Source organism: Corella eumyota, chromosome 4 (genome assembly GCF_963082875.1).
Source record: "Corella eumyota chromosome 4, kaCorEumy4.1, whole genome shotgun sequence".
Lineage (NCBI taxonomy): Eukaryota > Metazoa > Chordata > Ascidiacea > Phlebobranchia > Corellidae > Corella > Corella eumyota.
In genome coordinates this window covers 901,182-928,057 of record NC_137493.1, presented here as the reverse complement: position 1 = coordinate 928,057, position 26,876 = coordinate 901,182, and the positions used below count along the sequence as shown (strand labels likewise).

The following is a 26,876-nucleotide window of genomic DNA, read 5'->3' as shown; positions in this document are numbered from 1 at the left end:
TGAAGTTATTTTAATTATTGGTCTAAAGTAAAAAGACATTCACGAAAATAAAAACGAAAAAAACACAAAAATTCGGGATAAAAATAAAAGAAAATTTTTCGAAATTTAAAAAAAAAATTTCATTTAGTAATTTTATACAATAATTAATACAAAATAAAGATAACATAGTAGGTAAAATTGTTAAGATTCTGATAGTCAATACGTCAGTTAAACTAAATTTTAAATATGTTAAAAAAAAGTTGTAATTTTAACAATTTAAAAACACATTAATCTTTAAAGTGGTATTTTTCAAGCAATACAAAAACCACCAAGAAATTTTTAAAGCACACCAAGTAAGAGTTATATTAAAGCACGATTGATAGGTAGTATCATAAACATTATTCCAACCAAGTGCATTTTAATTCAGAGCCCCTTTAAAAATTTTACGGTACAAAATTCAGGGCCCCTTTAAACATTTTTCACACTAAGACGAAGTTATTGCAAGATGGTAAATAATCTTGGCTTAAAGATAGGCAGACTTATTGCTACGATTTTAAACTAAAAAATTGGTTATTTCTATAAGAAACAACTATATTAATATTATAGCAACATTAGATAACTAACACATTTAAAAACATTATTTTTAAAGTTAAGTAATAAAAATAGGACAGAATAAAAATTATCATTAAAATAACAATGTTATTTATAAAAAGAAAATGGAATAAATTGTTTTAGAAATAAAACTTAATTCCAGCAACAACAAAACAAAAAATAAAAAGCATTTCCTAAAAAGTACAAAAAAATTAAAAGTACCAAACATAATTATATCAAGATTGCCATTTTAAAGCAAAATCACTAAAAACAATTTCGAAATTTTTAAACTGATTTTTTAGTTTTTAAAACCATTCAATACTGGAATAACATCACTTGTTGTAACATATTGTTTTGTGACATCATAACAAAACCATTTGTTTAATTGATGACATCATAATCACATGACACCAACAAAGTAGTCACATGGGTTGCCCATTGCTTGCTGGAAAGATTGCTGAGAATTGGTTAAATTTTGAGGCACTGCATTTAATGGTCTTCCCTGGTGGTTGTTTAATGGTGCTTGGTTGTTGGGGTTTTGGCCATTGTGTGGTACTGGGTTAGGGTTTGGTCTTTGCATTTGGTTAATGGTGTTTTGACCATTGTGTGGTACTTGGTTGGTGTTTGGTCTTTGCATCTGGTTGATATTGTTCGGACCATTATTTGGTATTTGGTTAGGATGTGGTCTCAGCATTTGGTTATTGGTCATATTTACTGGTTGGTGTGAAGGACCATTCATCTGGTTGTTATTTGGTGGCAGATGGTTCCTGCTACCATGGTGACTACTTGAGGGTAATACCCCAGGTGGGTTAACATTTTGCATCGAGGGGTGATATGGGTTCACCGGAATATGGTCAGAGTTCGATGACCTTTGACTGGATGACCTTGGAAGAGGTAAAGGAGGTCGAGGTCGATCCAAGGTCATTGAACCCTGGTTTTTATGACGACGATGAAGTGAACCAGAGTTTGAGCCCCCCATGTTAAAACTCATCTAAAATAAAATTAGAAATAATTTAAATTTTTTTTATTTAAAAATATTTTGACTTAGGTGACAATATTGAAAAGTTGCATTAAATTAAAAAAAATAAATAAGTAAAAATTAAAAATAATTAATTTAAAAAAAAATTAAAAAAAAATTAATTAAAAAATAAACAGTTTGTAGTTTATGATATGTTTTGTGTTTTTATAATTGTAATATTAAATATTACAGGTATTATACTTACCTTGTTGTAAATTAACATTAATTAAAATGTTAATTAAGTTAAAGCATTAATTAGTTAGGCATTAATTATAACAGCCAAATTAAAATTAAATCTTAATAAAATAACAAAATAAAATTAAAATAAACAAACAAATTAGATGATAAGCATGCAAATTAAATAAATTAACAAAAAATAAACAAAAATGCCGAAATTTACAAAACAATTGATAACAGACCGAGAGAGCAATGAAGCGTAAACCGTGACAAACAACTTTCGGTTTGTGATGTCATAACAGCACGATTATGAGGCAACAACAAACATAAAAGCTAAGCCAAACAACAAATAAATTAAGCGTGGTTTAAATTGGATTTAAACACTGCTGCATGATTAGATAATAAAGTCGTGCATTTTTACCTTTAGAGCTTTTTTCTAGGTCATAATAAAGCCTAAAAAAAGCTGCGTTTAGTAATCAAATTACTGAGAGCTTTACTAACCACTACATTGTTTAAGAGGGCTTGCGATACCCTCTCAAGAATGTCTTTGTTTTGAGTTTGTTCAAAATGTTTTGATACTTTACAATTCGGAAATGAGTTTTAATGTAAAATTTAACAAAAATTTGGGTTTTTTTTAGCAAGGAATTATATTTATATTCTATTTGAACCACAATTTTTATATTCATAAAGTTTTCTAAAGTTTAAAGCGAAATATGATAAAATTAAATTTGCTTTTCTACTTTTCTAAATTAACAACAAAATTGCTAAAAGCGAATAAATTATATATAAAAAATTACTAAATTGCAATTTTAAAACACCTAAAAGTTAAAACAATAAAAACTAATATTCCATAGAGGGAAAATATTGTGAATAATTTATAAGATTTAAGTTTATTATAAATATGACAAGATTAAACTACAGGTAAAATAAAAAAGAAATTTTACCGTAAAAAATATAAGTTTAAAACTTTAGAATTTAACATCTACAAAAATATCAAAACAAATTCATTTTATAAACAAACTCAAAAATTTAACTAACTTCACCTATTTATTTAAAAATAAACTATTTTATTAATTTTTCAGAAATATTCTTCACTCAATTTTCAATTTTTTTAAATTAAATTAACTTTATTAATAAATTTTACCTGAGATTGGGTATCCTTCTCACTGCCTGAATGTGATCTCTGAGTTCTGTGGTTCGATCCCCCGCTCCTGCCACTTCTCGAACTGTACCGACTCTCACTCAAGTTGTCGCTCCCGGACCCCGACCCAGCATCAAAGGTGGCCAAGTGTTGGCGGGTTAACGACAACTCACTCGGTGTTCGATGCATCATCATTCCATTAGCACTATGAATGCTTGCCACTGTAAAGTGTAATATGTTATTTATAATATAACTATGTTAATGTAATAGCCTATATAACCTACAAATAATTGCAGTTATTTATAAATCAAGCTTATGTTCTAAAAAATCTCATTTTTAAATCTTTCTTTTTTTATTTTAGTTTTTTTTTAGTATCATAGGTTTTATATTTTATTGGATGCGTGTTTCGTGACATTCATGCAGCTCGAATCTGAAACATTTTGTCTCAAAACCAGTTTAACCACACTACTAAACAATATTTTAAAATAGGCTGATATAAATACAGTTAAAAATTAAAAAAACATCTATATATATATAAATTACAGGGTTATCGCAAGCAAATATTAGTTGAGAGTTGTGACCATATTACAACAATTAAAATCCTGACCATGAGGTGGGCTATTATTTAGTATAAACTAAATAACAAGATCTGTTTCCAAAAACAAAATAATAAATAGAAAAATTTATCATACCATCAAAATTGTCCCCGGATTGCCCCGATATACAAGAATAAGCTGGAGGTGGGGCTACAAAGTCACCCCCAGGTCTCCCCAGCTGAGGTGAGGGGTTATAGGGGTGATAACTTTGTTGTTGGTTGTTGTAGGAGGGGTAACCATGACTGCTACCCCCTGGTACACCCCATGGTAGTTTGTTGTTAGTCATGGGTAGGGGTCCCAACACATCAGAGTCACGGTCGCTGTTTGAATCTCCGAGGGATAAGTTTGCCATATCTAAAAAAAGTGAATTTATTTTTAGGATTAAAATCATTTTTTGCACAAGACAATTCAACATTTGGTTAAAAATAAAAAAAAGGTATTCCAACATAATTTTTTTTAGCAACCGAATTGTTATATTCTAGGTCGAATTGTTATATTTTAAAAATTATATTTAATTTGGGGTAAAAAACACTTAAAATTGATCAGTAATTTTTTTTAGCAAACAAAATGTTATACTTTAGGTTTTTAATAAATGATATTACTACAAAAATTATCTAAATAACAGGAACATATAAATTTCAAGTTGAGTAAAAATTAATTTTGGGAAAAAATAAAAGAAATGCACTTGAAATTGAAAACTTGTGTCATATTATTAGTTTATGTTAATTTTTAGCAACTAAAATGCTATATTCTTGGATTTTAAACTAGATTCAAAATGTTATAAGTTACTAGTACCATATTTAACTTTAGGTTTTTTAGCAAACAAAATGTTATATTGAAGGTTTGTAATAAATATTATTGCTAAAAAAAAAGGATTGTGAATATTACAAAAAGAAAAATTTAAACATAAAGTTTTGTAAAAAACAGATCTTAAATTACAGAAAATTTTAATTTTAAATTTACCCTGGTGCATAGGAACAGTATGATCACCAAACACATAATAACACTGCTCAGAGAAAGTTATTTTGTTCACTGTATGTCTGATATATCCAGCTTTAAGCAAGTTTGAAGCATATTTTCTGGCATCTCTCCTCTCTTGTAATCCTTCCACTTTCTGGTGCAACCATTCAACCAAATCTGAACCTGGAATATTTAAAAGTTTGGTTTACAAAGTTTAATAGTGTAATATATTGGTTAATGGTCATGGCATTAAATTATGAACTTGAAGGTTTCAGGTTCAAGCCCCACCAATGTCACACTATTCGCCCTTGAACCCAGCGTTTACAGTTAGCTTAAACACACCAAAAGGTTTCAGGTTCGAGCCGCACAAATGCCAGACTATTTGCTCTTGAACCCGGCGTTTACAGATAGTTTAAACACACCAAAAGGTTTCGGGTTCGAGCCGCACCAATGCCACACTTTTTGCTCTTGAACCCGGCGTTTACAGATAGCTTAAACACACCAAAAGGTTTCAGGTTCAAGCCCCACCAATGTCACACTATTCGCCCTTGAACCCAGCGTTTACAGTTAGCTTAAACACACCAAAAGTTTTCAGGTTCGAACTGCACAAAAGCCACACTATTTGCCATTAGGTCTGGCATTTGTGGACACCCATTACCTTAAATTAAAATTTAAAAAAATAACCAAATAAAAAATTAAAATATTATTACGTTAAAATATTTTAAATTTCTTAAAATCACAACAAAAAAAGTTTCTCAAAATTCTTATCCTAAATACACAGACATAACAGCATATAACAACACACTACTACTATAATATGATTACTAAACATACAGATTATGACCTTTCATGAACCTAATATGAGGGTAATACGAGGTAACAAAGTATGTATAACAAGCTAATAGCATCCTATTTATGATATTTATTACACTTTTAACATGTTAAAGTATTGGTTATTATGTAATTTAAAACCAGTTTATATTGTACAGTGTTAAAATGTAACTAATTGTGAATTTTTTAACAACTTTTTTAAATTGTCACAAGAAATATATAGCTGTCAGTTAATTAAAAACATAAACATAAAAAATTAGCACCAAAATTACCTTAAAACACAATTTATATAAAACTTAAAACTACTAACCCACTAAAGCTAATAATGACAGTAATTTAAGAACTTAACAATTAATACATTAGCAGTAAAAATAACCTGAAAACTTATTTTATATCAAGTTAACACTACCAACTTATAAAAGCTTAGTAATGGTAATTTTAGCACATACCCATGAAATAAAAATTAACTGTAAAATTAACAAAAAAAACTCCATTTATATAAAATGAAAACTATAACCTATAAAAGTTAACAGTACCAGTAATTTCTGCACAAAATCATTAAAAATTTAGCAGTAAAAATACTCATCTTTATATCAAGTTAAAACTACCAACCTATAAAAGCATTAGGAATGGTGATTTTGAGCCACATTCTCGTCTTCACATCCAATCCACTATCGGGCATTTTTAAATGTTTTACAACAACAGCCATCGTGGTTCGGATTGATAACGGCATGTCATAACCTGATTATAAACATGATTTAACTTTAGTGGTGTTAGATTTTGTGTTATTCATAACAACTTGATTTTAAAATATATTTATGTTATCGGTTTTATTTTATTCTATAAAGCTTAATTTTAAAATATGATAAAAACTACAACTTTTTACCTATTTATATAGCTTTATTAATTTTTTTTACATTAAAAGTTACATATGGTTTTAACTTTATGATCTAGTTATTATAAAAACATAAACTTACGTTCACTTTCAGGTAATGAGTTGGCTAAAGTGTCGGAGCTGGCTTCCAAGTTGCCCCCATATGAGGGTGAGGGACCCGGGTAATCCCCTGTTAACAAATATAACTTCAGTTACTTGTTGTATAAAAACAAGTGGTGTGAAAAAACATAAAACTAGCACAAAGTTTAACTCATACTATTGATATGGTCACAACTCCTAATCAATATTTTGCTGTAATAGTTCACTAAAGTAGAGCAAAAATAAACTTTAAACAATTTTAAACCAACTTTCCATTTTCTTACACAATATATCCACTTAAAAAGCAACACAATTCACATTAAAACAACAATAAACTTAACAAGAACTTACCATATTGGTCCCTTACAGCCATTGTGTGGTTAGCCCAAGCAGCAGGATCAATTGGTCTAACAGGTTCATCCTTGGGTATTATGAACATACTTTCTGGTGTTGGATCCCAACATTTAGCTACTGTTAAGTGGATTGGTCTGCAATAGAGTAAGATAATTATAGTCAGGTAAAAGGTGTATTTGATTCAATTTGTAAAACAAGGCAATCAGTTTATATTTTAATCAGCTACATAAAAAACTGGTTGATAGTGTTTTATTAAGTTATAATATGGTCGCAAATAATATTTGCCTGCAATAATTTACCCACACACCACAAACAACATTTTTTTTATTTTTTAGGCCTATAAATTAAATATACATTTATATATATTATACTATTCACCAAACCCCACTATATATAGATGTAAATTTTGGTTTGTTTTTACACATATTAATAACATAAATTGAATTATTTAAATCAGTAAAAAACACAAAATTTGCAACGTAACAGATCAAATTTAGAAAAACTTAAAAATAAAGATTTTTTTTATTTAAATTAATGTTTTACTTACCCAGGGTCATGAACAATATTCCTTAGCACTCTTACAGCCTCCTCATTTGACATATTCTCAAAGTTTTTATCATTAACTTGAAGTAACATATCACCTGGTTCTATACGACCATCTGCTGCTACTGCCCCACTAAAAAAAAATAAAAAAAGTTATTTTTGGTAATTTGAAAGTTGAATTTGGAAGTTCGTTATGATATGATTGGTTTAAATAACAAAAATTAATTTATTATAAATTAATTTCTTAATTAATTTAAATTTTGACCTAAGTATTACAACGAATATATTACTTAATTACACTTTTGTTAAGTAAAACCATAGTAATGTTATAATTTTGAAATATATACATTAAAAAAATTCTAAAAAATATACAAAAAAAAGTTGAATTTGAAGAATGTTGAGTTATTAAAATGTTGTGAAAATAAAGTCAAAAAACTGACATTAAATTCAACTTCAAAGTCCAATAAAACCTAAAAAGTTGTAAATAAAGTTAAGATAAAATCTACATTTTCATGAAATGAGGTTGTAGAGTTTATAATAGCCTAAGGCATTTATACAGAAGGTAATTAATTAGTTAAAACTTGTTCCTATTTAAACCATAATAACCACCACCAAACAACCTGTCCAAAATTTTAACACATAATTTAATAACCACGCCTGTTTGGTGAAAATTCCAGAGATTATTAAAAGATAATAAAAGGTTAAACTAAGGATTATTATGACAGCTTTGAAACAGTTTTGTCAATATGTTATTACAGGTTTAAGTTAAGGTTAAATAGGTAAGCTTATAAACTCTGGGTTTAAAAATACCAAGTATGTATTTAACAAAACAATTTAAAGTTTTAAAATTCCAATGGAATAAAACATAAGTGTTTGTAACTTAATCTTATCAGCTGAAAACAAAAACCTATATAATGGTCTCTAATGACACAAAAAAAAAATGTAAATACCAGATTTTTTCAGATATGGAATTTTTAAAAATCACTATTTTTACCTTTTTTTGTTTTTCCCAAACTTTAATCATACACAACATGTTTTTTTGTCTAACTTAAAGTCCAATTAATTTGATGTTTGGCATGATAAACAGGCATTCACTTAATTACAAGACTTACAATATTTTAATTACAAGTTTAAGAAATTGTGTCTGAATGATACAATTAAAAAAAACATAACTTAATTTTACAACATATAATTACATCATAATTAGTCCATCAAAAACAACATTAAGGTACAGTATATATATATAGCCTATGTATAAAACTTATTTCAATTTTAAATCATTTTTATTAAAAAAAGGTTAACTTTTACCCCTTCATGATAGACCCAATATAAATTCCTCCATCCCCCTTGTCGTTACTCTGTCCCACAATACTTATCCCAAGAAACCTGTATTTCTCTGTAACATAAGTTAAAATATATCAAATTTCAAGTGCTCTGAAATGTTGGCACATTTTTTAAAGTCTAAAACAACACTAATTTTAGTTAGTAGTTTGTTTATGCCATGTTTAAAAATTAAAAAAATGTAAAGTTTTTACAAAAAGTTAAATGTTAATGTAAGTTTTAATGAAAAAATATTTGATTTTAGTAAAATGTAAAAGTCAGTTTTAGTTAAAGGCTTATTTGATTTTGGCATTTGCACAGCTTTTATGGGCAACTTTATAACCTATGCTTGTGCACACTTTTAAAACAAGTTATAAAGTAAATATAAAGTTTTACTGTTTACATTAAAAGTTAAATTTCAACTAAATTTATTTAAATCAATCACAAGAAGTAAAAGTAAATACAACCAAGTTTTAAGTTTTATATAAACTCCCATTTAAGTAAAGTTTTAGTTTCGAGGACTTACCCATGTTAAGTGTTACAACCACTATGTTTAATGACATGGATGAATCAGTTACACTACTGGAGTAATTTGAAGTCTAAAAATTAAAAAAAAAAACAGTTTAAAATCAAACATTTCACAGGTTTTTGTAATTAATTCCACCAATAAATGCACTTTTTTATTACAAAATACACCTATATTTAATAGAACTTAGTGAACAACATATTTAGTGTAAACTGTAGATTGTGGTGTGCGGGTAAATTATCGCAAGGAAATATTCGATGCAAGTTGCAACCATATTGCAACGATTAAAATCCTGACCAAAGGATAGGCTATTAACTAATATTTATATTTAAAAAGAGTTAATGAAGAGTTTTTATTGAGTAATTGTTGGCTTACTGTATCAGATCCCGGTCTTGGTCGTTTCTTTTTATATTTTTTCTTTAATCGTTGTTTGTGGTGCCTTGAAGAAGCAGTCATATCTGTACAGGTACTGTACCTGTGAATAAATTTAAATGTTGGTTTTGCTAGTAATTAAAAATCAAAGCTTACATTTTTTTACAACAAAATTTCATAAATATATTTTTTTTATATTCTGTAAATGTTTTTATTTTTTAGTTTATTTTTTTAACATTTATATTCATACTGTTTAAGAACTTAATCCTATTAAGCAGAATTTAAGCAAATAATAATTTGTATTGAAAATCAAACAATGGAAGCTTTTATATTCAGGTTTATACAAATAAAGCATTGAAAAATAAAACTGATAATTTGTAAAAACAACTTTCACCAAAAAAACATATAATTAAAAGAACTCAATTACACATATTACTACAATTATCAAAAATACATGAGGTCCTGGGTTTAAATCCCATTCCTTTCATGCTGTAGTACCCTTAAATAAGGCACTATGAACGATATAAACTCCTGCTAAGTCAATACCTAACCAGCAGCTTAAATATTGGGCAGTTATAATCTGTAATATTTCAAACTGCGAAAGTAAACTTGAGACTGGGTTGGGATAACTAAAGTTACTCTATTTATAGGTTGTGAAATTGTCCTTTCCACAACAGAGATAAACATATATTAAATTTTATATCAATTACTTTACTATAACATAATTAAGTTTAACACTCACTCGCTCATGGTATCTTCCCTAGAATCCCAAGATGTTGTTGAAAGGTCGCTGCTCATTAAAGTTGATTGACTTCCCCCATACCTATCATATAACCTGTGTGGGGGGCGATGATGTGATATTATTGACTCTGTGTCTGAATCTCTCGGTCCCATTCCATTTCGACTAAAAGTTAAAATCACAATTATATAAATATTTAAATAATTTAAGAAAGATTTTTTTTCAACTTTAATCACATAAATTATGTGAAATTAAGGATATATATACCTAAACTGAAAGTGTGAATAACAATTTTACATTAAATTATAAAAATAAATTTATAAGTAATCTTTAATGCATTACAACAACAAATCAATAAATACTGGAATTGAAAAAATAAAAGTAAACAACTAATAGTGAGAATCCATTTAAAACTTGAAGAAAATAAAACAAATTAAAAAATTCCTCGAAATACTTCATAAAATACAAAAATTTACTATTATAAACAACACATAAGTTGTTAAAATTAAATGATTAAAAAAAATAAATTAAAACTAGATACCATTATTTCTATACCTAACAAAGTACAGCCAACAATAAAACAAGTAAAAAACAATTGTAAGAAACTTTTTGATTGATTTATGAGCTTTAAAAACTAATAAAACTGGACAAAAGAGTTTAGACTCTCCTATAATAACACTCAGGTTAATAGCCATTATAATAACCATAAACAAATAAGATGATTATGATAAATGGACTATAACTATACTGACAGTTAAGCTATTAAAAAGACACTTAAAAAAGTGTAAAAAATGTTGTGAAACTGTAACATTTGACTTCAGTTTTTCGAGTATTATTTTTAAAAGTACATAACACTATTTTTAGTTTTTTTTTATAAAATTCTTTAATTTTAGTTTTTCAACTTACAGAAAGGCTTGAGGTCTTGGTTCATTGCCAGTCACCACAGGAGGGGGCTGCTGAGGTAAGCTGTTGACTGAACCAGAATCCTGGGAGAAATTGTCAACGTCTGGAGCCACGAGCTACAAAACAAACATCAGTATTTGATCAACACAGGGCAACTTTAAGAAGACATGTCAGTAAATAAACAAGTTTGAAGATATTTGTTTTAACCAAGTCCCCCTTTGAGTTTGCTTACTCATCCAGCAAACACTTTCAACATTAAATTAATGTGTTTATGGTGAATTTAATAAGCAGGGGGTACAAATTCTGCTTTCATATTTGAAAACTGACAGATTTATAACTTCTTGTATTTGAATTTCTGTCAAATTATCAAAGTACAATGTTTATTTTTATATTTGTACCACCTTGAACACCTTTTTATTAAGGTTATAAATTGAATGCTTTGTTACACATTAATTTATTACTATATGCCAGGAACTTTTATTTGTTCAACAGTTTTACAAACAGTTATCGCTTCATCCAGTTTAAATACACGGCAATATAAAAACTAATAATCCATTTTATAGCTAATAAACCTTTTATTTTTATTATTAATTTAGTAGTAATAAAGAAATGCTTGGTGCCTCAAATTTTAATAGCGAATAAGCAAAATAATTTACTTTAATTTAAGTTTTAACTCCACCTAATTTACAAGTTTTAAATAGACCACTTCAGGAAATGATTATAATCTAACTAGGATGTAATAAGCTGTCATTTAAATGGATTAGTCTAACATTGGTTCATTAAACAATTATTGAGATTCAATGAGCCAAAACAGTTTAATAATACAAAACAAGTTAGGTGAATTTACAATAAATTTTATCCAGTGCTAACTTAAACAATTTTTATTAAAGCCACCAAAACTTTGTAAATTTTCAAATTTATTCCACCTACCCAGCCAACTATTCTTCCCTCACATAAAGGAAGGTGGCTCTGATCATTTGTTATTTCCTCTTTGACAACTCTGTGAAATAAAAATGATATTTTTACATAGTTGTTTTTTTTTATTTAAAAAACATTACGCAAAGCTTTTTCGATAAAGATAAAAAAGATTAAAAAAATAAATATATATATATAACGTTTTTTAATAAATATTTAATAGGTAATTTTCTAATAAAATAATTCAATTTAAATGATTTAAAAAAAAGGTTTGAAAAAGTAGTTAATATCATAATAGCCTGACAATGTTGGTAAAAAGTTGATACATTAATAAAACAATTTTTCATTTAAATCAAATCTCACCCAAATTCAGCATCTTTTGATCGGAAAAAATATTTATGATTTGGTTTCTTGATCGCTTCTTTAAAATCCCCTAAAGTGATAACACTCGGTGGAATATTAATTTTACTAACATACGGGGTTTGTTCGTCTCCGATATAATAAACTATCTTTGTTTCCTCGGCCATTTTCCGTGGTTTTTAATAATTTTAACTGCTTTTTAAATCAGGTATTTACTACAGAAAACATTGTGCTTAAAATCTAGAAAAAAATTAGTTCTTATTTAAAAATTTTAATCTTTTCAAAACATGTTTGGTCAGTAATAAAATAAAAATAACTTACATGATTTATTTGATAAACTAAAGTTAATTTTCTTAAATTTCTGTAAACTGTTTATCGTACAACTCTAAAAAAACAAACATATAAATTTTAGCCACAAATTAAATAGCTACAAATGTACAAACGCTAAAACATAATAAACTAAACTAATGTCTTAGCAAACTCTCTCGATAAAACAATAAAAAATGTTGTTTAATTGAGTTTTAAAAGTACAAAGTAAACGCCCAAAATTTAAATATTAATTTAAAGGTCTAACAAAACTAAAATAATACTAGCGTCTAAAACTAATTAATTAAACTTTTAAAAACTTAAAATCAACAAGTTTATACCTGTACTAACAGAAAACCCTAATTAATTCGACTTTAATTAACTAATCCATCAAGTTTTGAAATTTTAAACTCTGAACTTTCCTCAAGCGAAAGCAAAACAAACTGAAGACTTTCTATTTGTTGTGGAAGCGAGATTCTGCAGGGTTGCCAAACAATTATAAAATTTAACAAAAATATTATCGGCTTAATTTTTTTGGGCAATTTAGTTTTATTTTATTAAAAATACCTTATTTAAACTTATCATAACATCTATTTTTTCTTAAGTTTATATTTTAAGTAACCTATTAATGAAATAATATCATTTTTTTATTTGTAGATTTTTTATTTCACCAAAAATACTTTAATTGGAATGTAATTAAACTACAAATCGGCGTTAAAATTAAACCATAATAGCATAAAAAAACAAGAGTAAGGTAAAATGCATGCACGATAATAATACTGGAACACAAATAGGGTTTATAACCCTTTTCTCGGCCGAACTTGATGATAATTTACTGTCCTCTGTCGCTTCTAAACACTAAAAATAAATAAAACGTTAGTTACATTTACTTTTTATTTGAATATAGCTACTAGTACAGTACTGGACCTTTTGAAACTTTAAGTAAAGATAATATTCGCCTATGTTATCAAAAATGTTCCAACCGAAAAGACATTTTTCGAAAAACCAAAATTTTGAAAACGCCATTTTACACTTAGGTTAAAATTTTGGTAAAAATTAAACAATATTTTTCAAAAAGAAGATTAAATGTTTCATAATCTACAAATTTGCCCTTTTCCAGATATGGTTTTCGGTCAAACATATTTTCGGTAAAATAGCTTTCGGTTATAAACAGTAATCCAATAAATCTCACCCTTTATAAAGATTATAGCGAACAGGGGTGTTCCTATATCGCTCACTATAAAGTGGAAAACTCCTCGGTCTCTGGTGGTGGTAATACCTCCTGTTATTATACGAGGGTTGCTGGTACGAAGGTTGCTGGTACGAATTGTAGTAATTCCCTGCACCGTAACCATGGTTACCGTAGTTGTACCGACTACCTCTGTAATGGTGGTTCACCGAAGCCCTACAAACCAAGTTATCTGAAACACAAAAATATATATTGGAGTTTATTAGAAAATGTAGATTTATTTGTATGTCCAATTTATAGCCCTGCAAAAAAAGCAAATTTTAGTTAAAAGTTTAGTATTAGTTCAATGATAAGTATTTTCATTTTTTAACAACATTTACAAACACTTTTTAAATGCCCGAAGCTGGAATCGAACCTTACATCCCCACTTACTTGAATAGCACCTTCTTGGTGAGGGAAGTTGTTGATGGTAAGGCCATCTCCTTTTGCACACCCAGCCATGGCAATATGAAGGCCAACTACTTGAACCACAAGTTGTACAAGGACTCCAACCTTAATGTTATTTCGGTTTAAATATCATTAAAATAAAAATAATTAGTTGGTCTGTTTGTTACCTTTTTATTATATAAAAAGTGTTTTTCATTACAGTTTAAAACTTTCTTTATTTTAACAATAAATTTTAAATAACCGGCAGCGTGGTGTAGTGGTAAGAACAATTGCTACACCACACATGAGGTCGTGGGTTCAATCCCCACTGACCTCATGGTGTAGCGCCCTTGAGTAAGGTGCTATAAACGGTATAAACTTCTGCTGAGCCAATACTTAATCAGCAGCTTAATTATCAGGCAATTATAATCTATAATATTCCAAACTGCCACAGGCAACTCGAGACTGGGTCGGAGTAACTGATGTTACTTTATGTCCAAGTCGCGCAGTCGACATACACAAAAAAAAGTTTAGAACCTTTCTTTATTTTTACAGTAAATTTTAAATGTTATTACTTTTGATAAATTTGGATAATAATTTGTTATAACTTTTAAAAACCTGGGTTTATTCTTCGAGGTGGTTTTTTGGTAGTTGTTCTCCTTGTGGTAGATGTTGTAGTTGTTGTAGGCTCTGTTGTAGTAGTTGTTGCTATTACAAAAGTTGTTAAAGTATTATTTTAAAATAATTTAAAGTTTTACGAATAGAATTATAACAAATAGAAAGTGCTATTAGTTAATTGGTGTTATTTCTGTGCATACAAATCGCGGCCTACGTCACAATAACAGCATTGATAGAATAATGTGTCTCCGTGGCGCAATGGATTAGCGCGCTGAACTTCTAATCCAGAGGTTCCGGGTTCGAGTCCCGGCGGGGATGTGTTTTTTTCCCTGTTAACGAATACAAATCGCGGCCTACGTCACAATAACAGCATTGATAGAATAATGTGTCTCCGTGGCGCAATGGATTAGCGCGCTGGACTTCTAATCCAGAGGTTCCGGGTTCGAGTCCCGGCGGGGATGTGTTTTTTTTTCCTGTTAACGCATACAAATCGCGGCCTACGTCAAAATAACAGCATTGATAGAATAATGTGTCTCCGTGGCGCAATGGATTAGCGCGCTGGACTTCTAATCCAGAGGTTCCGGGTTTGAGTCCCGGCGGGGATGTGATTTTTTTTCCTGTTAACGCATACAAATCGCGGCCTACGTCACAATAACAGCATTGATAGAATAATGTGTCTCCGTGGCGCAATGGATTAGCGCGCTGGACTTCTAATCCAGAGGTTCCGGGTTCGAGTCCCGGCGGGGATGTGATTTTTTTTCCTGTTAACGCATACAAATCGCGGCCTACGTCACAATAACAGCATTGATAGAAAAATGTGTCTCCGTGGCGCAATGGATTAGCGCGCTGGACTTCTAATCCAGAGGTTCCGGGTTCGAGTCCCGGCGGGGATGTGTTTTTTTTTCCTGTTAACGCATACAAATCGCGGCCTACGTCAAAATAACAGCATTGATAGAATAATGTGTCTCCGTGGCGCAATGGATTAGCGCGCTGGACTTCTAATCCAGAGGTTCCGGGTTCGAGTCCCGGCGGGGATGTGTGTTTTTTTAATTTTTTAACATTATATACACAGCCTACGTCATAATAACAGCATTATTTTAAATCATCTGTCTCCGTGGCGCAATGGATTAGCGCGCTGGACTTCTAATCCAGAGGTTCCGGGTTCGAGTCCCGGCGGGGATGTGTTTTTATTTTTCTCTTACTTGTTGTTTCTTCCGTAGGAGTCGGTTCCTCATCCCGGACCTGGGTGACCGAATCAAAAGCTTCATCAGCGCTGGGTTCGTCATAATCAGCTGGAGTCGGTTCTTCGTCACGAACCTCATTGATTAAGTTTGCCGCAAACGCTGCGAGGTAGTTTTACATTTAAAATCAATTGCAATTAATTTTAAACAAACTTAAAGTAGAAGTTATATGAACTTTTAGCATACCGATGCATGGTCCATCTAGTATTGGTTGAAAGAAGCCGAAGTCACATCTATCGCATTTATCGCCAGTGTATTCGGCCGTACAAACACATTTACCGGTAACCTGTTAAAAATAGATTTTTGTTAATCCCCAAGCCCTCTCAATTCGGTTGATATATAATTACTAGGTTATTTTGGAACTGGTCAAGGCATTATAATATTGCTACAAGAGTTAAGTGGTTGGAAACCCAGTGTAGCCATGTAGTAGCGTCTTCAAACAAAGCCCTAACGACAAAACAGCTGCGAAGTGTTATATTGCCATCTATAGATAAGCTATAGGTAAATATTACCAAAAAACGCAGCATCCTAACTGGCAAAATTGAGCCTAAAATAAGTTACAAAAGCAATTAAGATTTCATCTATATATAATGGAGCTTAGTGATCAATTTAAGTCCAACTTAATAGCCTACAAAATAAAAAAAAAAAAAAAATATTAGTTGAGAGATGCGACCATATTACAACATTTAAAATGCCATCGGTACAGGAATGATTATCTACTAGTTACACTAATACCTGGTCACATGTCGAGTTGTCCTCTGTACCAGCTGGGCTACAATCACAATCCAAACATAACCCGTTGACCTCCAATCCCCAAGTTTCTGGCTTACATTGATCACAATGGGCTCCTATGACGTTGGTTGAACACGTGCACGCACCGTTTGATGCGCATGCGCACTGGCCGTCCACGCACGTAAAAGGGTCGACCCCTTTACCAGAGCATTTACATTCTGTAAATTAAGATGTTCGTTAAAGTGTTAGAAAAAATGTGCACTACAATTTTACTAAAAAACCTTGGGTAAATACAATATATAAAAATCGTTAAAAGTTAGAGCCCTTAAATAAGGCGCTTTAAACGTTATGAACTCCTACTGAGCCAGCACTTAATTAGCAGCATAATTATAGAGCAATTATAATCAACAATATTCCGAACTGGCAAAGTTAACTTGAGACTAGGTCGGTGTGAAGTCGACCTTCCCACATCGAGAATAAATCAATATCCAAAAAATATATATACTCCATAAATAGAAACGTGCTTACGTCTAATTGTAAGTCTCTTTAACTTTTATAAATAGACATAAATACATTGTTAGTTACAATTCACCTTCACATGATTGTATTGTTGCATCACCGTGGTAAAACATGCCACAACTTTCACAATGATCACCAACTGTGTTGTGAAGACATTTAAGACATCTCCCGGAGGTAGGATCACAAGATTGAGGATCGGAAGAGTTGATGTTCCCGTTACAAGTACATGGAATACATTCACTCAGTTCGTTCATATATTCACCAACTGGACAGCTGTAAAGTTACGATTTAAGTCAACTTAAAATTACAATAATTGCTTAAGGGCGAAATTTTAACGTTCCTTGCTTACATAAAACAATTTAAGCATAAAAAATATTCGTATGCAGTCACTAACAACAACATTTGCACTCATCCGTCTCCGTGGCGCAGTGGATTAGCGCGCTGGACTTCTAATCCAGAGGTTCCGGGTTCGAGTCCCGGCGGGGATGTGTTTTTTACCTTGTAAACACTCTCAAATCACAGCCCACGTCATAATAACAGCATTATTTTAAAACATCCGTCTCCGTGGCGCAATGGATTAGCGCGCTGGACTTCTAATCCAGAGGTTCCTGGTTCGAGTCCCGGCGGGGATGTGTTTTTTTACTTTGTAAACACTCTCAAATCACAGCCTACGTCATAATAACAGCATTATTTTAAAACATCCGTCTCCGTGGCGCAATGGATTAGCGCGCTGGACTTCTAATCCAGAGGTTCAGGGTTCGAGTCCCGGTGGGGATGTGTTTTTTACTTTGTAAACACTCATAAATCACAGCCTACGTCATAATAACAGCATTATTTTAAAACATCCGTCTCCGTGGCGCAATGGATTAGCGCGCTGGACTTCTAATCCAGAGGTTCTGGGTTCGAGTCCCGGCGGGGATGTGTTTTTTTTACTTACATCTCGCAATGATCTCCTCTTCTTCCGCTGGAGCAAGATTCGCAAACTCCGATCTCTTGATCACACGTACCCGAGTAACCCCCGCACTCACATTTTCGGCACTCGGGGAAGCCGAAGAAACCCTCCAAACAAAGCCCGCAATCTCGACCTCGAATCCCCGCAGAATTGCAAACACATTGCCCGGTCACTTGGTCGCATGTTGTTGGAGTATTTGTACCCAATGGATTGCATTGACAAGCTAAATAAATCATATTTAAATAAATCACATTATCTTATAGTTTATTTGACATTTGTTTATCCTCGATGTTGAGAGGCCAACTTCACAACCTGAACATAAAGTAACATTTGTTACCCCGGCCCAGTCTCGAGTTGCCTTTAACAGTTTAGGATATTATAGATTATAATTGCTCGATAATTAATTTGCTGATTAAGTGCTGGCTCAGCAGAAGTGCGTATGGTTTATATCGCCTTACTCAAGGGCGCCGCAGCATGTAAGCAATAGAGATTGAACCTATGACCTTATGTTGTAAAGCCCAATCTTGTAACCACTACACAACATTGCTGGCAGATTACATAAACCTAATTAGTTTTAAACATTGATTTTTTTAAATGGAGGCGCATTTAAAATCACTTTGAATGTTAATATAATTTTTTTTATTGTAATAATTTTAAATAAAACGAAAAATAAAAATACGTCATTTTTTTATTACGTCACAATCTATAACAACTTACGTAAACAAGCTTGCTTTGTTGCGTCACCATATAAAGAAGGAACACACAGTTCACAATGATCACCAACCGTGTTGTGAAGACATTTCAGACATCTTCCCGAAGTAGGATCACAAGATTGAGGATCGGAAGAGTTGATATTCCCGTTACAATTACATGGAATACATTCACTCAGTTCGTTCATATGTTCACCAACTGCGCAACTGTAAAGTTACAACTTCAATAAAGCGTACAGTTAAAATAATTGCTAAGGGCAAAAAAGTTAAAAAAGTGCATGAAGCAATTCAAGCATTAAGAAATCGCCGTATTCGTTCACTAACAACTACATTTGCACACATCCGTCTCCGTGGCGCAATGGATTAGCGCGCTGGACTTCTAATCCAGAGGTTCCGGGTTCGAGTCCCGGCGGGGATGTCTTTTTTTTTACAATGTAAACATCACATAACATAGCCTACGTCACAATAACAGCATTATTTTAAATCATCCGTCTCCGTGGCGCAATGGATTAGCGCGCTGGACTTCTAATCCAGAGGTTCCGGGTTCGAGTCCCGGCGGGGATGTGTTTTTTTTACTTACATCTCGCAATGATCTCCTCTTCTTCCGCTGGAGCAAGATTCGCAAACTCCGGTCTCTTGATCACACGAAGCCGAGTAACCCCCGCACTCACATTTTCGGCACTCGGGGAAGCCAAAGAAACCCTCCAAACAAAGCCCGCAATCTCGACCTCGAATCCCCGCAGAATTGCAAACACATTGCCCAGTCACTTGGTCGCATGTTGAGTTAATCGAACCCAATGGATTGCATTGACATTCTAATAAAAAATCAAGTTTTCGTAAGAAATATAAAAATTGTATCCTTATTATTTATATTGGGGATAAAATTTAAGCTGCAATATCACGTAAATTCATTACAAAGTACAGATCCCAAGCTACGTCATAATAACAGCATTGTTTTAAATAATGTGTCTCCGTGGCGCAATGGATTAGCGCGCTGGACTTCTAATCCAGAGGTTCCGGGTTCGAGTCCCGGCGGGGATGGTTTTTTTTCCCCTCATTAACGCATACAGATCACGGCCTACGTCACAATAGCAGCATTGATAGAATAATGTGTCTCCGTGGCGCAATGGATTAGCGCGCTGGACTTCTAATCCAGAGGTTCCGGGTTCGAGTCCCGGCGGGGATGTGTTTTTATTTAATTTTCAAAAGTAAGTTAAACTTTTAGAGATATTCAATAAATAAATATTTGTTTAACAACCCTCGTTTATATTTAATGACATGCATTTAACTTAAAACTGATAAAATCACAAGGTTAAATGTTAGACAATGAATTGCGTTATATTCGAAGAAATGTTGAAGTTACTTGTTTGTGTTTTCATGTTAGTTATAGATTAGGATCTAAACTAATTTATAAAATGTGGTTTTTTATCATAACATGATAACAAAGAGTTTACTTTATGTGAACTTGATAAGATTTAAAGTTAAGTTTAAGGCGGGGCCTAGGTGCATTTTTTGGATTAGCTAATTTTACACAAAAGTTATTTCTCAAATGGAAATCCATTTTCTCCATTGACTAATTTAATTTTGTTTGGTTGTCTATTTATATAATGAAGCTTAGTAGACAATATACATGTGCCTATATGTCCAAAAAGTTTGTGGTGTGTAGGTAAATTAATGCGGGCAAATATTAGTTAAGAATTATAACTGTATTATAACAATTAAAATGCCGACCGTAGGTTGGGCCTTCGACTAGTTATGATAAACGCTGTATTAATTTTTTTATATTAAAATCGTGACATTTTTTCACATCAAAAATAAACTTAATTAAAAAAATAAAATCTTACCTTTACAACCATCTGTAGCACCAAACCCATATGTGGCAGTGGCACAACGATCACATCTCCTCCCCACTACGTTGTTGAGGCAGTCACATGCATGCGAACATGGGTCACAAGCCTCACTCTGTCGTCCCAATGCGTGACAATCACAGGCTAAAAAAATAAAACATTTCAAAAATTAATATGAATAAACATTTAAAAATTTTTGGGTCATAGGCTAATAAGGTTGGGTTCAAGCCGAGCTAATATCATATTAAAAATCCAGTGTTTACGAATGACTTAGACCTGTATTATTTATTACCCTTTTTTTCCAATAAAAAAAATATTTTTTTAAAGTATATTATTTATACATAATATTAAAGCTTGGGTCGAAGGTTTCGATTCGAGCCGCACCAATGCCACTCTATTTGCCTATAAATCCAGTGTTTACGATAGGTTTACACTTTTTATATTTATCATAACACTTTTAACCAATAAAAATTTTTTCTGTATTTGTATATGTGCTAAATGTAATCCCTACTGTGATTTATTACAGGCACTTAGAGGTCGGTTTACACAAGATTACTCAGCGAAACCAGACACAATTTGTCATGCTGCGGTTGCTAGACAATTACTTAAACTTAATATGCTTTAATAACGAAGAAAACAGGTCAAATGCCCAGTGGGGGTACATTGTAATGATGTTATTTAAAATTCTTTATTTAATCTTTTAAAACAATAAACCATGCAAACTATGACTCAATTGTTTTGGTTTCCGATGCAGAAAGGACAATACAACATTGAAAAGGGTCAAATATTGAACTTTGAAAGCTTCCGACGCCTACACAGCGAAACGTAAACGTCTGTTTAATATAAAGATACCAAAAATGTGTACCAGACTTTTGTTTAAAATTCAACACCGATAAAACGTTAGAAAACAAATCCATTTTTTCGACACTTAATAATCAATAAGGCAATTTAATTTTGAAATTTTTTATTATATTTTTTATTATGTTTTTTTCGCGCATAAATGAAAATATATATAACATTATAGCGACGAAAAAAATAATTTAATGATTTAAAACATGCCAAAAGTATTAATTTTTACACAACGATTTTAAGTATGTTATGGCATGGTTATCAAACCCAAAATATATATATTTTTTTTAAAAATAATTCTTTATTTTGTTACGCTTTGGTTTTGTGTATTTTAAATACAAATCTTGTTTAATAATATTTATCTTTTAGACGGAAAAAACATTATTTTACGTGGGCGATATTCTCAAATAATTAGTTTTTATAATACTAGTTTTATTAGTCATTTCAACAATCTGATTCTCGCTAAAATATGCAAACTTTCCAAATACAAATATTTAAAGTAAATAAAAGGCCGCCAAACAAATTAAAATATGTTTAATTAATTTGAAAATAGTTTTGTTTAAATATTATGAGTCATGGGATTTTTTAATTTATTTATTTTTAATAAGTAGTTTTAGTGAATGTCGTGCGGCTAGAAATTTATATTTTGGAAATTCGATTTTTTTTTGAAATAAAGTTAAAAAAATCTCGTTATCGCCAACCAAAAAAAAAAACAATTTTTTAAAATTTTATTTATTCTCGATGTGGAAAGGTCGACCTCACGACCCAAACATAGAGTAACATTTTTTACCCTGACCCAGTCTTAATTTTTAATAGCCGTTCACTTATATAATGCCACTTTATATATATACATATAAGCAAATTAAATTAACTAATTATATAAAAAAAATTATTATCTTCAAAGGCGTAAAATTTTGATTAATTTTTATAAAAAGTAAACATTAAAAATTTTATATAATTTCTACCTGTCCTTAATTGATGCTGAAGATCCATTATGATCTCATGAAGGTCATTAAAGTCGGTGAGTTCAAAAACTCTGTTGCTATGGTTACCGGTGATCAGCAATAACTCGGATAAACTGTATTCTCCGACTCCGACAGTGTACATTACTACACCTTTGTTGTGCTCCGCCTCATGGATAACTGGTGGAAGCTCGCTGTGGATAACACATTACAGATTTTACGGATTTTGTGGATAATTTTAGAGCAAATTTAAAAATAAAAAAATAATGTAAGAAAATAAATAAAATAAACATCAAGTAAATGCGTTGAAATTAAGTTTGATATGAATATAAGTTTAGCAATAAAACAGGTTTTGCAGACATTTTTTTCAGCTAATTTAGAATAAAAATTGATTCAAAATAAATATAACATAAATAAAGTTAATATTATTGAATTAAATTACAAAAAAATAATTTTTTTAAAAAATAGAAATGTTATTTCAAACTGCAATAGGGTAATAAAGAAAAAAATACAAAATTGCAGAAAAAAGTCTTTAGTGGAATTTTGGTAAAATTATTAAATATTTATTTTATGTTTTACCTAGCATCAGTTGCCTTCCCATCCGTGAGTAAAATAACAGCTCGTTTCGCTTTCGGATATCGACTTTTCTCGCTCTCAAAATCGTAAGTTATCGCTTTTTCGATAGCATGAGCGGTGTAGGTTTTATATCCTTGATACTGAAACAAACAAAATTTTTTATTTAATTTTTCGCACATTGATAAAAGGAAATAATAAATACGATATACAATTAATATTACAACAATGCGACGGAAAAAAATGAGAAAATCAATTTAATGATTTAAAACATGCCAAAAGTATTAATACAAAGATTTTATAGTATATTATGGCATGGTCACCAAACCTAGTAATTTTAACATTCAAAAATAGTAACTATGCTCCGTTAAAAACCATGCTCAAATAGCGTAAAACGTCAGATCTATTTTTAGTCTTAAAATTAATTTTGTTTACTCCAACTATAACCTATGTTTAATCCTATTTAAAAAACAAAATCTAATATTAATCCCAGTTCGGTAAGCACATCATATATCAAATATAACACATTAAAAGCGGCGTTTGGTAAACCCTAATTCCCATGATACAATAATAAATAGAGGTGTCATATTTTAACGCTAAGGTCCATGGTCCAATTCCCAGTGCGAACTTTAATTTATTACATCAGATTATGACGTCATATATGTTATTTATTAAAACCATATTTAAAAGCATATTAAAAGCACTATTTTTAAACAAGTATAATATTGTTACAAAATAATTGAAAGTGCTATACACAGACTTTAGCTTAAAGTTGACAATTGACTTAAAATTAGGCTTAAGTTTGAGTGACATATTTAAAAACAACTCTCCCTTAATTATAGCAACATGTGGCTAATAACAAACCCCATTAACCGCATTTACTGCGTGGTTTAAGCTATTTCTAATCCCTAAAATATACTTGACAACATTTTAACAAGTTAACTGAAATACCTGAGATATTATCTATACAGTGAGATTACCGAGGCTGCGTTGAGCCTAAAATGACGTAATTACATTTCACTTTGATGTTATTTTTAGATTCTAATCATTAATGTAGGTCACAAAGTTTGGGGCAAATTTTTTTTTTCATTTTTAAGCGATTTTAGATTTTTTAATTTAGTTTTAATTAAACTTTGTTGAAGTGTTGGCGTGCGTTAAAAACCTAATCCCTCCGATTCAGCACCTGTTTGTAATATGATACAATTCTACTGTTTGCAGTGCTCTTATGTATTAGACAGTATAAGATTTATGTTACCCTACGACATCAAGAAATGTAAATATCCGTTTTTAAAATTAAAAACCATTATGTGATTTTAAATCCTGCAAAATTATTTTGATTCTTTTATTTAAAAAAATTTAAAAAAATTGTGATCTTTAGCCCAAAATGACGTAGTTAAAGTAAAATAACGATTATTATATTTAAGTTGCTGTTTAATTATAAGACATGTTGCGTTATTAGTATATGTTACCCCACGACAGCAAGAAATGAAAATATCCGTTTTAAAATTAAAAAACATTTTAAATTTTTTTAATCTTTAAAAATTAATTTAATTGTTAAACGAAAAACAAGTTAAAAAATTGCATTTAAAATAGCGCAAATTGGTCTTTAGCCTAAAATCACATAATGACAGTAAAATAACTATTACTATATTTAAGATGGTGTTTAATATATCAAACCAGTGCCAACTTACTCTTATCCGGTCAACTGCAGCATCGAAACTTGCTTTATCGGTGTACTCACCAAGCTCTATCTCAGTTTTTAAATATCTTTGATTGTTCAAGGCTCTGCTTCGGTAATAATGTGAATATTGGACCTAAACAATTACAAAGTTTAGATAATTAACAAAATTAATTTAAAAAAGAGGGTAAATATATAATTTTTTGCAAAAATCTATTTTATAAGAGTTTATTTTGCGGTAAGTTTATCTTTAAATTTGATCTGGATTAGATATTATTTAACATCCGATCAAATATTTTTGTTTATTTTTGTTTATTTTAATAAACACAAGATTTAAACGATATCGTGTAATTTTGAGGTCAATTTTAATGCATTTATTGTTAAGTTTACGAATTAAAAAAAATGCAGCAAACAATTAAAACTAAGAAGTAATTTTACTAACCAAAAAAATGCTCAAATATAATTAATTTAAACTTAAATTAAAGTAAAAACCGAAAATATATAAAAAAATCTAGATTTATTTATGACGTCATACTTACCACGCCAATTTGAATGTGCCCATGCCCGATGTGCATTCCATCAGCTAGTTGCTTCACCCAGTTCTTAACCAGCTGAAAGTTTTGGGGCTTCACCGAATAAGATCCATCCAGCAGAATAATGAGGTCGATATCAGGTAAGCATTCTGTTAAACATTTGTTAAACATTATTTGTTATCAGGGTTCGTTTGATCATTTATAACAACTAGTTAGTCACCTGTCCAACAGGCTAAATTTTGCGCTCTTAACTAGTTACTATTAAAACGCTTGTCGTGACTAATATTTGCTGGTTGTTACTTTGTTTTACGCACCACAAACGGCAGTTGATTTTATTTTAAAGCACTATAAATTGGCTATTTATATGACATTACCTTTAACCTTGATCTGATTTTGTAAATTATTAGTTAAAGATATTTATAGTTTTTTTGATTGCGATAAAATCATAAATTATTAGGTTTAATATAGTTTATGTTTTGGTTCACAGATATTGGAAATAAATAGCGACGTCTCTTAGACTCTTATCATAAAATATTAAGTTAATTTCACGCGCTATGATAAAATACAATTCTAAACTCGACAACATTTTGCTCAAAATTTGGCTCAAAATTAAAATTTGTTATTTAAAAACTCTGACCGTGACGTAACAATGCTAACACTGTGATAATTTTATATTAGGTATGAGGTCATAGGAGCAGGAAACCAAGTTTATTCCAATTACTGAAACGGAAAATTTAAGTGGATAATTGGTGGACAAGGGTGGTGATTATTTCGTGATTTACTTAAAAGTTTAAAAATAATTGATATTCTAATATTTTGTGTAATCGAAATGTAAGTGATAATTACTTTAATTAAATTTAGTTAATTCGAAATTTTTTATTTAAAAATAGATTAAAAGTGACTAAAATGTAATTAAAATAATTTATTTGATTTACCTTCGTTTTCTTCGTTAGAGGTCACGTGACTAGCAGAAATTAATAAAATAAACCCGAACACTAAAACTTTCATTTTGATTTTCTATTTTAACCTACCTGTTCACCTAAACAAAATATTTTAGGTAAAATCTGTTATAAATAAAATTCTTTTTAAGCAATTTAAATTTCCTATTCTACTAGCTGGTTTTACATGAGACGCCTAATAACGAAATAAAAATTAACACATTAAAATAACTGTTGCTAACAATAGCACACTTTTTATGCCCCTCATTGTATTTAACAAAACCATTAGGCCAATCCTAACTAATCGTTTCGCTGGGTTATCTGGTTTAAATTGATCAAAACTTACATACGATATTTAAATACCGAGTTTATTAAGTTAGTTACTTACTAACGCCCACGTGCGGGTTAAAAATTTGGTTTTAAATTGTAAAAAAATACGTAAAATGTTTTTTAGAGTTTTTGCTCACTGTTGAGTAAATTAAGAGTTTACAATAAATATTACATT

At 30.5% G+C, this 26,876-nt stretch overlaps 2 protein-coding genes and 15 non-coding genes across 17 annotated transcripts; 15 read left to right on the top strand and 2 right to left on the bottom strand.

The window, feature by feature from the left end:
- Position 1: 1 nt before the first annotated feature.
- On the bottom strand, positions 2-12,683 carry LOC145749679 (segment polarity protein dishevelled homolog DVL-3-like). Its single transcript, XM_082565508.1, has 16 exons — positions 12,620-12,683; positions 12,302-12,538; positions 11,954-12,023; positions 11,027-11,139; positions 10,124-10,285; positions 9,385-9,484; positions 9,010-9,082; positions 8,472-8,559; positions 7,168-7,296; positions 6,618-6,754; positions 6,271-6,357; positions 5,906-6,034; positions 4,466-4,645; positions 3,599-3,856; positions 2,910-3,127; positions 2-1,561 (listed from the first exon to the last, which is right to left on the bottom strand). The coding sequence occupies exons 2-16, from the start codon at positions 12,463-12,465 to the stop codon at positions 971-973; spliced, it is 2,499 nt and encodes an 832-aa protein (XP_082421634.1). The 5' UTR covers positions 12,466-12,538; positions 12,620-12,683; the 3' UTR covers positions 2-970.
- A 636-nt stretch (positions 12,684-13,319) lies between these two features.
- Positions 13,320-26,474, bottom strand: LOC145750611 (uncharacterized). Its single transcript, XM_082566681.1, has 17 exons — positions 26,369-26,474; positions 25,440-25,582; positions 24,914-25,036; positions 23,229-23,365; positions 22,653-22,843; positions 20,836-20,982; positions 19,572-19,806; positions 18,999-19,198; positions 18,267-18,504; positions 17,403-17,602; positions 16,814-17,028; positions 16,265-16,364; positions 16,040-16,180; positions 14,838-14,927; positions 14,226-14,345; positions 13,797-14,025; positions 13,320-13,462 (listed from the first exon to the last, which is right to left on the bottom strand). The coding sequence occupies exons 1-17, from the start codon at positions 26,439-26,441 to the stop codon at positions 13,456-13,458; spliced, it is 2,589 nt and encodes an 862-aa protein (XP_082422807.1). The 5' UTR covers positions 26,442-26,474; the 3' UTR covers positions 13,320-13,455.
- Positions 15,082-15,155, top strand: Trnar-ucu (transfer RNA arginine (anticodon UCU)). The gene has a single exon. It is a non-coding gene; the product is annotated as a tRNA-Arg (tRNA).
- Positions 15,225-15,298, top strand: Trnar-ucu (transfer RNA arginine (anticodon UCU)). The gene has a single exon. It is a non-coding gene; the product is annotated as a tRNA-Arg (tRNA).
- Positions 15,369-15,442, top strand: Trnar-ucu (transfer RNA arginine (anticodon UCU)). The gene has a single exon. It is a non-coding gene; the product is annotated as a tRNA-Arg (tRNA).
- Trnar-ucu (transfer RNA arginine (anticodon UCU)) lies at positions 15,513-15,586 on the top strand. The gene has a single exon. It is a non-coding gene; the product is annotated as a tRNA-Arg (tRNA).
- On the top strand, positions 15,657-15,730 carry Trnar-ucu (transfer RNA arginine (anticodon UCU)). The gene has a single exon. It is a non-coding gene; the product is annotated as a tRNA-Arg (tRNA).
- On the top strand, positions 15,801-15,874 carry Trnar-ucu (transfer RNA arginine (anticodon UCU)). Its single transcript has one exon. It is a non-coding gene; the product is annotated as a tRNA-Arg (tRNA).
- On the top strand, positions 15,946-16,019 carry Trnar-ucu (transfer RNA arginine (anticodon UCU)). Its single transcript has one exon. It is a non-coding gene; the product is annotated as a tRNA-Arg (tRNA).
- Positions 17,744-17,817, top strand: Trnar-ucu (transfer RNA arginine (anticodon UCU)). The gene has a single exon. It is a non-coding gene; the product is annotated as a tRNA-Arg (tRNA).
- Trnar-ucu (transfer RNA arginine (anticodon UCU)) lies at positions 17,888-17,961 on the top strand. The gene has a single exon. It is a non-coding gene; the product is annotated as a tRNA-Arg (tRNA).
- Trnar-ucu (transfer RNA arginine (anticodon UCU)) lies at positions 18,033-18,106 on the top strand. Its single transcript has one exon. It is a non-coding gene; the product is annotated as a tRNA-Arg (tRNA).
- Trnar-ucu (transfer RNA arginine (anticodon UCU)) lies at positions 18,177-18,250 on the top strand. Its single transcript has one exon. It is a non-coding gene; the product is annotated as a tRNA-Arg (tRNA).
- Positions 19,336-19,409, top strand: Trnar-ucu (transfer RNA arginine (anticodon UCU)). Its single transcript has one exon. It is a non-coding gene; the product is annotated as a tRNA-Arg (tRNA).
- Positions 19,482-19,555, top strand: Trnar-ucu (transfer RNA arginine (anticodon UCU)). The gene has a single exon. It is a non-coding gene; the product is annotated as a tRNA-Arg (tRNA).
- Positions 19,959-20,032, top strand: Trnar-ucu (transfer RNA arginine (anticodon UCU)). Its single transcript has one exon. It is a non-coding gene; the product is annotated as a tRNA-Arg (tRNA).
- Trnar-ucu (transfer RNA arginine (anticodon UCU)) lies at positions 20,104-20,177 on the top strand. Its single transcript has one exon. It is a non-coding gene; the product is annotated as a tRNA-Arg (tRNA).
- Positions 26,475-26,876: the final 402 nt, after the last annotated feature.

Excerpts from the sequence above, each read along its gene's own strand:
- LOC145749679 (XM_082565508.1), bottom strand. The coding sequence starts at position 12,465 with ATGGCCGAGGAAACAAAGATAGTTTATTATATCGGAGACGAACAAACC. Across the intron at positions 6,035-6,270 it reads CTCATTACCTGAAAGTGAAC|GTTATGACATGCCGTTATCA; the intron begins GTAAGTTTATGT and ends GTTTATAATCAG. Across the intron at positions 3,857-4,465 it reads TACTGTTCCTATGCACCAGG|ATATGGCAAACTTATCCCTC; the intron begins GTAAATTTAAAA and ends CACTTTTTTTAG.
- LOC145750611 (XM_082566681.1), bottom strand. The coding sequence starts at position 26,441 with ATGAAAGTTTTAGTGTTCGGGTTTATTTTATTAATTTCTGCTAGTCAC. Across the intron at positions 23,366-24,913 it reads CTGCAGTTGACCGGATAAGA|TATCAAGGATATAAAACCTA; the intron begins GTAAGTTGGCAC and ends TGTTTGTTTCAG. Across the intron at positions 19,807-20,835 it reads TGCTACAGATGGTTGTAAAG|AATGTCAATGCAATCCATTG; the intron begins GTAAGATTTTAT and ends ATTTTTTATTAG.